The sequence below is a fragment of the Physeter macrocephalus genome, chromosome 7 (genome assembly GCF_002837175.3).
Source record: "Physeter macrocephalus isolate SW-GA chromosome 7, ASM283717v5, whole genome shotgun sequence".
NCBI lineage: Eukaryota > Metazoa > Chordata > Mammalia > Artiodactyla > Physeteridae > Physeter > Physeter macrocephalus.
Window position 1 is genome coordinate 67596292 of NC_041220.1, and position 12508 is coordinate 67608799.

The 12508-nt window shown below is 39.5% G+C and overlaps 1 protein-coding gene and 1 long non-coding RNA gene across 4 annotated transcripts in view; one reads left to right on the plus strand and one right to left on the minus strand.

The window, feature by feature from the left end:
- CCNI (cyclin I) overlaps positions 1-7051 on the minus strand; it is a 32933-nt gene extending 25882 nt beyond the window's left edge. Inside the window, exon 1 of one of the 3 annotated variants that reach the window (XM_007125047.4) lies at positions 6524-7051. Coding sequence is in view for 1 of the 3 variants with exons in the window: in XM_024115353.3 (XP_023971121.1) it covers positions 6524-6607 (84 nt within the window). In the remaining 2 variants the exon portion in view is untranslated. The remainder of the gene's footprint in view (positions 1-6523) is intronic. The other 2 variants (XM_055086041.1, XM_024115353.3) reach the window with 2 other exon arrangements.
- A 135-nt stretch (positions 7052-7186) lies between these two features.
- Positions 7187-12508, plus strand: part of LOC114486530 (uncharacterized) — a 14069-nt gene continuing 8747 nt past the window's right edge. Inside the window, exon 1 of the long non-coding RNA XR_003680392.1 lies at positions 7187-7368. This is a non-coding gene — a long non-coding RNA (uncharacterized lncRNA). The remainder of the gene's footprint in view (positions 7369-12508) is intronic.

A 12508-nucleotide genomic window follows, 5' to 3' on the forward strand; every position in this document is an offset into this window, starting at 1 on the left:
GTAGAGTAACTGGCACTCTAAAATGAGCAGCAAGTCTAAAGAGCAACACAGTACAAGGCATCTCAGAGTCCGAGAGACGTTTCTACGTTTCTTTTTTTTTTTTTTTTTTTTTCTTGTGGTACGCGGGCCTCTCACTGCTGTGGCCTCTCCCGTTGCGCAGCGCAGGCTCCGGACGCGCAGGCTCAGCGGCCATGGCTCACGGGCCGAGCCGCACCAGGGCACGTGGGATCCTCCCAGCCCGGGGCGCGAACCCGGTTCCCCTGCATCGGCAGGCCGGGCCCAGCCGGACCAGGGCACGAACCCGTGTCCCCTGCATCGGCAGGCGGACTCTCAACCACTGCGCCACCAGGGAAGCCCTCTACATTTCTTAAAAGAAAGGGAAACTATAGAGGTTTGACTGTGTATGGAAAATTGGATTGAGAAGCTGCTGAAGAATGTGAAAAGACTCAACTACATTTATGAAAGCTAAGCAACTGAAAAGGTTATTAAATTCAGAAAAAGATTATGCAAGAAAATAAACATAATAATATACCACAATATTTACACAGCAATAATAGTGAAAATACTGAATAGAGATTTCAACACAAACGCTGTAATAAAACTACACTGGTAGGATGAGGGGTGTTGGGAGAAGGCAGAATGAGAGCCTCATTTTTATATTTCAGAGGAAAACCATAAATAATATCTAAAACTTAAATATCAAAAAAACAGCAATAGGTAAGTTACTTGAAAATATGATCTTAAATAACAAGAGAAATAGGTAAGAGCTGAGAGTGATTAACCTCTGGGGAATGAGAAAAGGGTGGAGAAACCAAGCAGCATGGGAATGTGGTTTTTCATTAAAGACCTCATATAACTATTCCCTTTTTTCAACTCTGGACCTGTACTACATACATACGTCAAATTCCAGGGATTCTTTTTTAAAAAATTCAATGCCGAGAATTAACATATGAAAAGTTCCTAATTTTTGATAAAAATTTAAATTTGAAAAATACAAACCTAATCTTCAATTTCCATGTTCCCTCTACCCCAACTTCAGCTACTATCCTCTTTCCTATTTATCACCCCACATACTTCACTTACCATTCAACCTACTGCAAACTGGTTATCTGGATTGTAATTTTTTAATTTTTGCTTCTTTAAACTCCTGGGTTTTTGCAATTTTTCGAAATCAAGCATGAAGTGCTTTTCATACTAAGCAGAAAAAAGTTAAATAACTTAGAAAATGGAAAATAATAACTATCCTGAAAGGTCCAACTCAAAGGTAATTTCTTCCAAGAACTATCTACCCTAATAAGTTATAAATTCCCTTGCAGTCATATCTACGAATATCATGTTTTTATTACTCACAGTGCCCATCACACAGTATCCTGATGAAACAGAGACACAACCGAAGGCTCATTTCAACCCTCGGGGCCAAAAACAAAAAACCATAACCAAAACAAACAAACCCAAGTCTAATCTCTTTCACAGGTGAATTCTTCAAATGTTTAAAGGCTGCTATCATGCTCACCAGTTAATCCACTGCATTGCTGAAAAACCATTCAAGAGTTTCTCACATGACATGATTTTTGCTCTTCTAAATTAACACCAGTTTAATTACTAATGCAGTCTAAGATCATTAGCTATTTTTTTAGAGGCTACACCACATTATCAATTCAGATAAAATTAATGCTCAACTAAAACTCTTAAGATTTTCTAAGGTAACTCTTAGGTGAACTTCCCCTCCACCTGCCCCACCTCACTTTGTATGGGTTTTTGGTGCCTTTGGGGGCGGAGAGGGGCATTACATCCTTGTTCAGGACCTTAAATACATTTTTTCCTTAAAAAAAAGTCATCTTGTTAAATTCTATCTACTGTTACATTCTGCTTAGACGTTCTGAGATTCCAATTCTGTTGCATTAGTACTTTTCTCAAATTCTCCACAATTAGATAAACAGAGTCACTACAACTTCATCGAATGCAAACATAAATATCAACCTCAGAAACAGAGTATAGATGTTCACCTGTCTAGACGTATTTAGAAGAAACACCTATATTGGATGGAGACTGAACTTCACAGGTTCTAAGAACTTCTTCTAAACCTAATTTTGGTCTGTAATTGATTAACTCCTGTCAAAACTTACGTATTTCATTCCTTTAGCTACTCTCCAGCAGGGTGGCTCACCAGGATCTGCCAGCCTTCTCAGCATACCCCAATGGGTGGCTGCCCCTAGTAATTACTCTTCCTTTACAATGATTCCTTTGAAGATTACTTTTAGGGTAGGATGGGTGGGGGACCTGAGAGGAACATATAGGATAGAATCATGTAAAGAAGTATAAGATCAGGTTCAAGGGATTCTTGTTCTTCAATCTTCTATAATTAAGGTCCTTAAATAAGACTTCCAAATATTTAGATGATATAACAACTTTTTTAAAACAAAGGAATCCGGGTCAAAGAAGAAATCATAAGGGAAATTAGAAAATACTTTGAGATGAATAAAAAAGATCAAACATACTAAAACTTACAGGAAACAATGAAATACTGGTAAATGCCTATATTAAAAAAGATCTCATATATATAACTGAATCACTTTGCTATACACCTGAAACACAATATTGTAAATCAACTGTACTTCAATAAACAAGAAAAAAAAAAAGATCACAAGTCAACACTCTAACCTTCCACTTTAAGACACTGGAAGAAACAGACCAAACTATACCTAAAGTAAGAAGAAAGAAAATAATAAATATCAGAGTGGAAATTAAGGAAGTAGAGAACAGAAAAACAGAGAAAAATCAATGAAACCAAAAAAGTTGGTTTTTTGAAAAGATCAACAAAGTTGGCAAACCATTAGCTACACCGACCAAGGAAAAACAGAGATCAAGTACTAAAATCAGAAATAAAGAAGGGACATTACTACCTATGTTACAGAAATAAAAAGGATCATAAAGAAATTTTTATTAACAATTGTATGCAAATAAATTGGACAACTTAGATGAAAAAGACAAACACATAGAAACAAACTATCAAAACTCACAACAGAAAAAGCTGAATAGTCATATACCAAGTACTAAAGAGACTGAATTAGTAAAGAAACTAGTGTCAAAGAAAAGCCCATGCCCCAGTGGCTTGGCTGGTGAAGTCTACCAAACGTTTACAGAAAAACTAACACAAATTCTTCACAAACTCTTCCAAAAAATAGGGGAGGAGGCCTTCTCATTTTATGAAGCCAGTTATTATCCTGCTACCAAAACCAAAGACAACAGCACGAAAACTACAGACCAGTATCTCTTAAATACAGATGCAGAATTCCTCAACAAAATACTAGCAATCTGTATCTGAAAACATAAAAAAGGGACTATATACCATAACCAAGTGGGATTTAGCCCAGGAACACAAAGTTGGTTTAACATTCAGAAATCAATGTAACACACTGTATCAACAGAAGAAAAGAAATCATTCTTTGCTCACAATAGGGAAATGTAACAAAGGAAAAAAAGAGTTCAAATTTCCTTAAACTTTAAAAAATGAGGTATAAATAATACAAGTGAGAAACAAAAAAGATGGAGGACACCTGTGGGGATGTTCCAGATTTTCCAAGCTACAGAAAAATAAAAGTGCAATACCTTACCCTAGACTGGATCCTGTACTGCTGAGAAAAATGCTATAAAGGTCATTTTGGGGTCAACTGACATAATGAGAATTTGGACAGATGTGACAAAAGTAAATTATCAATTTAAAATTTACTAAAGTTGGTAACTTTACTGTGACTCTATAAAATATCCCTACTCTCAGGAAATACACACTGAAAAATTTAGGTGTAAAGGGCCATAATGAATGCTGTAGAGAGAGGGGGTGTTAGATGAGGGGAGGGAAGACACGATAAAACAAATGGAGTAAAAGGCTGAAAATAAGTGAATCCAGATAGTTTCTTTTTGAAATTATTTACAAGTTAACAACACAGAAAAAGCAAAACAAAAACAGAAACCATAATTTATGAGAAAATGTTCTACATTTGTTTTTTAAAATATGATATGATACAGTGGAGAAAGCGCTGGCTTGAATTCTACTTCTTTTACTAACAATCCACAAGCCTGCTTTCTAATGTTTAAAAACAGATTATTTGAGCTAGATGAAAAATGAATCCTGCTAAGGAATAAAACACAAACATTAAAAATATAAATTTACTGTTTTAAATAACAGAACTTTATAGTTTTATGTTGTTATTTTATGCCCATTAATGGTCACATTCAGAATTCTGAATGCTCAGATAGAAAAGTCTCTAGGAACTAAAAAACATTTTGGTTTGTCATTTTTGGTTTGGTATTTTGGTTGGCATATTCCATAAACTTTGACCTTAAGCATTTCACATTTCTCCTCCCATTCTTTCAACTGCCGCTTCTGCTTCTTCCTCTATGTTTATCAAATACCTTAATGTCTGAGTGAATAGTTTATAAAACACTGTACAGCATTAACTATGTTACAAAGCAGCATACAGCGCCTCTTGCTCTTCTGAGGAAAAGTGCTGCACAGTGCCGGGTATACAACAGAAACAACTTCATTAACATGGAATTATTGTATTTATTATGTTCAAAACACCAACTCCATTAATAATTTTGTACTGGTGCTGACTTCCGGATCGTAGTTCCCCTTATAAAAATTTATTAATTTGACTATACAAAAACCTCATGTTCTATTATTATCTCCTTGACTTTACAGCCTTAATCTAATAATGAACTACAGGTACTTATAATTCTAAAACACCCTGCTTTATCCCAATCTCCATGACTCTCCACATACTGTTCTTTCAACTTGAAATGTCCTTCTCTAGCTTGCACTCTCCTTCCTACAGAGTTGTCATTTGCATCATATGTACTTGAACATAATTCTACTTCTGCATTTAATTGCTCCGTGAGAGCTGACTATTTGTAGGCTGGTCTCTCCTACTAACCATGAGTTCCTTGATGGCAAACACTCTCCAGAGTTTAGCACTGTGCCAAATAAATAATAATAAGTGCTTACACTTGTTAAGTGCTTAACAACAAAATACAATGAGTGCTTACTACTTGGCCAGGTATTGTTCAAAGTACTATGCCATATTAACTCCTAGAACACAAAGGAGGGTATAATTATTAAGTCTGTATTATTATTAAGTCCCCTTCAAAGATGAAGGAACATGGACAGAAAAATGAATACCTTTCATTTTTAAAGTAGTATACAATCAGAATAAAACATGTACACACACTTTAAACTTCCAATCTTGACCAAGAAACATTTTAGAGTTCCATTCTAAACTACTGATACTAGGATGTCACATTGCCATGTAAACTCACTTATCTCAGTTTAACTGCAAACCATCCCGGTGCACCTTCCCGACACACGCTGATTCTACTAGTCTGCTCTTCATCAGTATTGAGAAACTTCTTCTAGTCCAGAAGCTTAGAATCTCTGATGCGTATGGTCCCAGACTAGCAAATCTGAATCCTGTTCCTTCTTTCTTATCTATTTGCCTGTTCCCTTCTATTTCCTCTGCCACAAATGACCTGGAAAAGCCAGAAGCAGATAACGCTACTTTAATCTGTTCCGGGACAGAGACTGTATAGCACAGAATGCCTGGGCTGGAATTCTGGCCACCGGGTTCTAGCTGCCGTCTAGTGTGAAAATTAATCTTATGGAGCCTCAGTTTCACTCATCCGTAAAATGCTCCTGAACTACCTGCCCCGTGAAGATTCAGTAAGTTACAAACTACTTATAACGATGCCTCTCCGATAATAAGCCTCAACAAGTGTTATTCTTAACATCCTAAAGCCACACTGCTGCTGCTCAAATGTTGATTGTCTCCCGCTGACAGAATAAAAGCTAAATACTTTAGCCTAACATTCAAAGATCTCCAGTCTGATTCCATCCTACCTCCGGAGCGATACCTTCCACTATTTTGCCATCTAATTCTCAACTCCTAACAAAACGATCTGCAGTGGAACCTCTAGCTCGGCAGAGGGGCTTCTGCCCTCTTTTCAAATTTCCGGTATTATCTGCCCTACAGGATGCAATTCAAAGCTCACCTCTTCTCCAGATTCCCCCAACCCCGGGAAACGTGCCCCTCCCCCGAGCTCCCGCAGCGGCTCACCCCATTCATCCGTCCTCCTCCCCCACCCCGCCCGCTCTGCAATGTGAATGATGTTCCCGCGGGTCCCGCGGAGGCGTCGATATCTAGGGGCGGGGGTGTGTCCCCTTCTTTGTGTACCGCACGGGCTCGCGGACCCTAGAACGCGCACTAGGAGGCAGCTTGCTGTTGCTACAAGAAAGTTAGTCGCCGACGGGAAAATTGGCCCGAAAGGGAACCCAGCGGAGCCGTTTCCAAACTGGGCAGGTGCCTGAGTTGTAGGCGCGAGGAGACCAGAGAGGCGTCCGGGAGGTTTCCCGGAGGGGGCGGCGGGGGCGGGGCTCAGCCGAGGGGCGCGCGCCGGCGGCGCGGGGCTGCAGGGGGCTCGCGCGCGGGTCGCGGGGACGCGTGGAGCCCCCCCGTCTCCGCCCGCTCACCTTCTCCTCCTCTTCCTCCTCCTCCTCCTCCTCCTCCTCCTCCCCGGCACAGCTGTAGGCCTCACAGTGGTGACGAGGGGTCATCCGGGGGCCCGTTACCACCTCATTTTCCTCAGCGCGCGGCGATGGGGCGCGCGGGACGAGGACGGGGCCGACTGAGGAGGGAGAAGAGGGGGAACCGGGCCGGAGGGCGCGGGCGCTGGCGCTCGAGCGGGACGCACGGCTGCGGCCTGTGGGTCGGTCAGCGAATTAGTTCCATGACGCCCCCGGACCTGAGGCCGCCGCCGGTCCCGCTCCTCCAACCGCCGCCGCTTGTGCCCGGGTGGGGAGTGGGTTCCCTCTCGCCATAGGGCGGCGGGGACCGGGGAGAGGCGGGGGGTGAGACCGGCTCTGCCCCTGCCCGGGGGAAGCGCCTCCGAGGGGAAATGGTGAAAGGGGGGGAAAGGGGGAAAAGGAAAAAAAAAGGAAGGGGAAAAGGGGGGAAAAAAATAAGAAAAAACGAGACAGAGGCGCTGCCGCGTCCGCTCGCGGGGAAAGCTGGGGAAGGAGGGGAAGGTAAAAAGAAGTGCCGGCTTCGTCGGCTCCGCCCTCGCGGACCGATTCTTAGACTTGCTCACTCCTTGTAAACAACACTGAACTGGCCTCTGGACCCTCTCCCGTTTTCCTCCTCGCCGCCTTCTCCGTCCAGCGAACGTACAGAGAAGTCCGGAAAAAAGCTGGGCTGTTGGAAACGGGCTGGGAAAGTCTCTGGCATTGGGATGGGAGGAGGGCTAAGAGAAGCTAAATGTGCGTGGACTCGTTTTCCTTGGAGAAGCGGAAGGTTTCCTCTTCGACTGCACGGTGACGTAAGAGCCTCCTCAGCTCGCTGGAAGAGGCGTGTGGTGGCCGGAGAGTGCGCTGCGCATGCGCCCCAGGGAAGAAAGAAGCAGCTGAGCGCTTCGCTTGGGGGTGGGGTCTTATAGGGATGCTCCTCTGGCCGAAACGAGCGCTACGTGGTTTTATCCAGCCTGTCTTTGTCTCTGGGGCTTGTAAAAGGATTTGTTGGAAAGGGCCGCGATCTGTTGTGTAAAGATCTTGCGTTCTTTGTTGACCTCGCAAAAAGTTCTGTGTTCTCTTCTTACCATTGACGTGTAAATAGAATTGCGGGTTTTTTCGCTGCCACGTCGTGGGTGGAGATTCTAAAGTGCATTAGAAATCGGGAAATTGCAGGGAGCATAGTCTCAAGCACCTTCTAAAACAGTAAATTATATTGCTGGCAGCAGGGAACCTGCTTTGTAATGTGCCAAGGGAATTCTATCCACTTAACCAACACATCTGAGTATTTCCGAGTAGGTTTTATTACCAGGTCTTTAACGAGTGAGTGGTGACATATAAATGTGTTTTATTTGGGGTTCCTTTACGGACCTATGGTAAATGCTGCTCATCTTTTAATCGTTTTGAAGAGTAGAATTACAGAAAGTTTTGAAAGAGAAGAAAACCCTCAAACTCAACCATTTACAGAAGTAGTTGATTTGTGTTTCCATTTGTCTTTTATATGCCTATTTTAAGTCACTTAAATTTGTTTTAAGCTTATTCAGCGAGCCAGGGGCTAATAAGCTCTAGCAAGCTGGAATTAACCAAGACAAATAGCTTCTACCTTCATGGAGTTTACAATCCAAACACTGAGCTAATTATCACTATCTAAAATCACCCACTACGTTGATTTGCTTACTTGTACATTGTATTCTCTCCTTAGAATATAAAGTCTAGGATGGCAGGGATCTTGCATGTTTTATTTCACCCTGTATTCCTGCATGTAAGAGGCTCTCAATATTTTATTACTGACTGAATAAACAATTACCAGTATCAAAAGTATTAAGATGGAAAATTGCAGGCTGCTATGGAAACACTTAATTCTAGCCTAGTCAGGGATATCAGAGGAGGTTTCTGTGAGGAAGAGACATTTAAGGCGAGACTTGAAACCACTTGGGCATAGAATTGGGGAAAGAGTGTTACAGGCAGAGGAAACAACAAGCGCAAAGACTAGAGCTGAGACATTCTAAAAATCTCGGAAAGGTAGTGTGGCTTGGTCCTCAGAGAATTGAAGGCTGGGGAAGGGGGCAGGTCCCTATGACAGAACAGGGAAGGGAAGCCCAGGAAGGATTTTAAGTGGATCGTATTTTGCTTTTTTCACCTCACGTAGTCTTTCTTACGTGGGCTTTATTGCTACATGGTCTTCCTTCTATAACACATCGGCAACATTTTTTTGCACAATACCATTCACTGCAGGACCATGAAGTTGCTTCAGATTTTCACTACTTTAAGAATAATACCAGGCTTCCCTGGTGGCGCAGTGGTTGAGAATCCGCCTGCCAATGCAGGGGACACGGATTCGAGCCCTGGTCTGGGGAGATCCCACATGCTGCGGAGCAGCTAGGCCCGTGAGCCACAACTATTGAGCCTGTGCATCTGGAGCCTGTGCTCCGCAACAAGAGAGGCCGCGATAGTGAGAGGCCCGCGCACCGCAATGAAGAGTGGCCCCGCTCGCCGCAACTAGAGAAAGCCCTCGCACAGAAACGAAGACCCAGCACAGCCAAAAATAAATAAATAAATAAATAAATATTTAAAAAAAAATAATACCAATTCCATTCCCAGATATGTAGTCAAGAGAAATGTAAACCTGTCCACACAGAGACTTGTACGTGACTATTCATAACAGCATTATTCACAATGGCCAAAAAGGTGAAACAACACGAGTGTAAGTCAAATGTGGTATATCTATAATATGGAATGTTATTTGGCCATAATAAGGAGGTACTGAAATATGGTGTAATATGAATGACCCATGAAAACAATGTGCAGTCCTTTGTAGCTGGCTTCTTTCACTTAGCATAATGATTCCATTTGTATGAAATGTCCAGAATAGGCAAATCTATCGATAGAAAGTAGATTAGTGATTGCTTGAGACTGAGGATGGAGATGGGATTGGGGAATGATAGGTAAAAGTTTTGGCGTTCCTTTTTGATGAAACTATTTTACAATTGATTGTGGTGATGGTTGCAAACTAAATATACTAAAAACTATTGAATGGTACACATTAAATAGGTGAATTGTCTGAGAGGTCAATACAGCTGTTACCAAAAAAAATAAAAATAAAAGGGAGAGGGGGAAAAAACCAAAAAGAATACAATTAACATCTTCATGTGTAACCTTTTCTGGGTTATTCCTGGGTCCAACGGTATTTACACTTTTATGGCTTTTGATGAATACCCAATTGCCAAATTGCTTGGCAGAAGAGTTGAATCAATTAAAATGTAACCTGAGTATTTAAGAGTTCTCACTTCATTATATACTTACTCTTTTTGAAACTTAGTTTTAATAAAACTGTCTTACTGCCTGTGAGATTGCCAGTGACAATTTAATCTAGAATACTGTAAATATAATTACAAGTAATTAATTGGTGGGTAAGGAACTTGTTCCAGTTGTCCTAACAAAATATATGGACATTCTTTTTCTTTATTATTCATTCAAAGACCTTACTTTTAATCAACATCTCTTTTTCGTTAATAACTGTAGTAGTATTTTTAAAAATTAAGTGTAGTTGTAACAAATGGAAAGACTTTGAAATTCCCTGAGAAAATAAATAAGGCATATAAAGAAAACATTAAAATCCTTGTATTGGTAAGGAATTCATATTTTTTCATTTAAAAAATATTTTTAGGAATATTTTGTCACAAATAGTAAAACTTTTACTAAAATTTTAAAAATTAATTAACATTTAATAATATTTATTATTTAATTAATATTAATATTTATTATTTAATTAATATTAATAACAATGTTTAATTAATAAAATAGTAATTGATTATTTGCTAATAAAATAATATTTATTATTTAATTAATAAAACTACCACCTTTCTATGTGGTATTTGAGAATAATAATAACTAAAATATATTGATTACTCACTGTGTACCAGGCATTGCACCAAGCACTTCTATTGCATTCTCTTCTATTTATTCCTGCAGCACTCCTCTACTGTAGGTATTTTTGTTATCCGCATTTTTCAGAAGATAAAGAGGTAAAGTAAAAATAAACAACAACAAAAAGAGGTAAAGTAAATCCTCAAGACTGGTCACACAGCTTGGAGAGGCAGAGCCAGGATTCAAACCCAGTTTGTCTGACTCCAGAGCCTGATGTGCTTTTAGTCACTACCCTTTACTGCCTCACCCTCTGGGTATTACTGGCTTGCATGAAAGTCTTCGAACAAAAATACTCACCCTATGGTTATTTTTGGCTTGCCTTTAATCTTAGAACAAATATTCAAAAAAAAGTTTTTAGTGACTAGTTCATATTTGTGCTACTAGAGAGTTGATTTTTGCTTGAAAACAGGTTATTAAAATTTTCTTACACTTGTTTTATTTCATGACTAGAATATTGAATCTTGAAATATAAACATGTCCTGCTTCAAATGCAGACTAAGGAGGAAGCTGAGAAACAGTGTGCTCTCAGAATAAAAGCTCTGTTCTGAAATGCAATATAATGTAAAGTGAGACCCTGCCAGAAGTCTAGGACAACTGAAGGGAATCAAGTTGATGAACAAAGTGGTTTGCTATCTGTAATCTTTCAAGAAAAATAATTAGAAATGGACTGCTTACCTTTTTATGAGTATAGAAGATAAGGTTATATTTAATCTCTAATGACAAAAATTTCTAGTCTCCTTTGTCTTAAATGAAATTTTAGGGTAATGTTCCCAGCAGACAATCTATGAAGGTACTATCTTGTCGGAGAAATACAAAGGCCTACAGGAACAAAGGAAGTGATTCATTGTCATTATAATCACTTACTTTAGCATTTATGTACACTTAAGGATCCTTTTTACAGCTCCCAAAATACTTATTTTCTTTAATCTCTACAGAGACAGAAAGTGAGAGGAGTAAGCCTGTCAAATAGACATTAAGAGAAAAGGAGTCCACATTCACCAAATAATATAAAGACCACCTACTTACTATTTTTTTGTTGAAGTGTAGTTGATTTACAATGTTGTGTTAGTTTCAGGTGCACAGCAAAGTGATTCAGTTATATATAGATATATATTCTTTTTCAGATTCTTTTCCATTATATGTTATTACAAGATATTGAATATAGTTCCCTGTGCTATACAGTAGGTCCTTGTTTATTTTATACCTCCTACTTACTATTAAGTGGGGAGAAGTGCTCAAAGAAGAGTCAAAAATTCTAAAATAGGAAGCCACAAGCTGCTTTCCAGATTTTGACCAACTCTGAATAGAAACTGGCTTTAGGTTTCTCATATTTAGGTGCTTATTTAGAAAGACTTCACTGGGCCGGATCATTGGTTGCATGCTTTATTAAAAGGAGCCCCAGAAGTCAAATAGCGGCCACTATTTGAAATTTGTAAATCAAAAAGGAACATTCTTTCCTTGTTCTTGGGAGGAAAATACATAATTAAAATAACACCATTTTACTCTCACAAACTGTTTTGAATGCTCAACTACCAAATTTAGTAAATTTGGAAAAAAATATTTTTGTATATCTTACATAATCAAACTACCAATACATTATATTTCTTGTTGAGTATTATGTGTATGTGGGAGGTGTGGAGAGACAGGTAAACATCTTCCAAAGTGTATTTTTAGTCTCATCACAACAAATGTTTACTGTAATCTTTATTTCTTCTCACTGAAGGAAAAGAATTATGTTTGGGGAATCGATTTAAATTATCCACAATCAGGGTTTCCAAGACTTCTTTCTCACATACATAAGCTGCTTCTATTACCAGACAGTGATTTAGTAAATATTTGAGACCCATTTGAATACTGGGGTAGGCACCATACGAGATTCTAAGAGTCATATGTGGTCCTGTTTGTAAGAAACTTCCATTCATTCCTTTTTTTTTTTTTTTTTTTAGATGTTGGGGGTAGGAGTTTATTAATTAATTTATTTATTTTTGCTGTGTTGGGTCTTCGTTGCTGTGCGAGGGCTTTCTC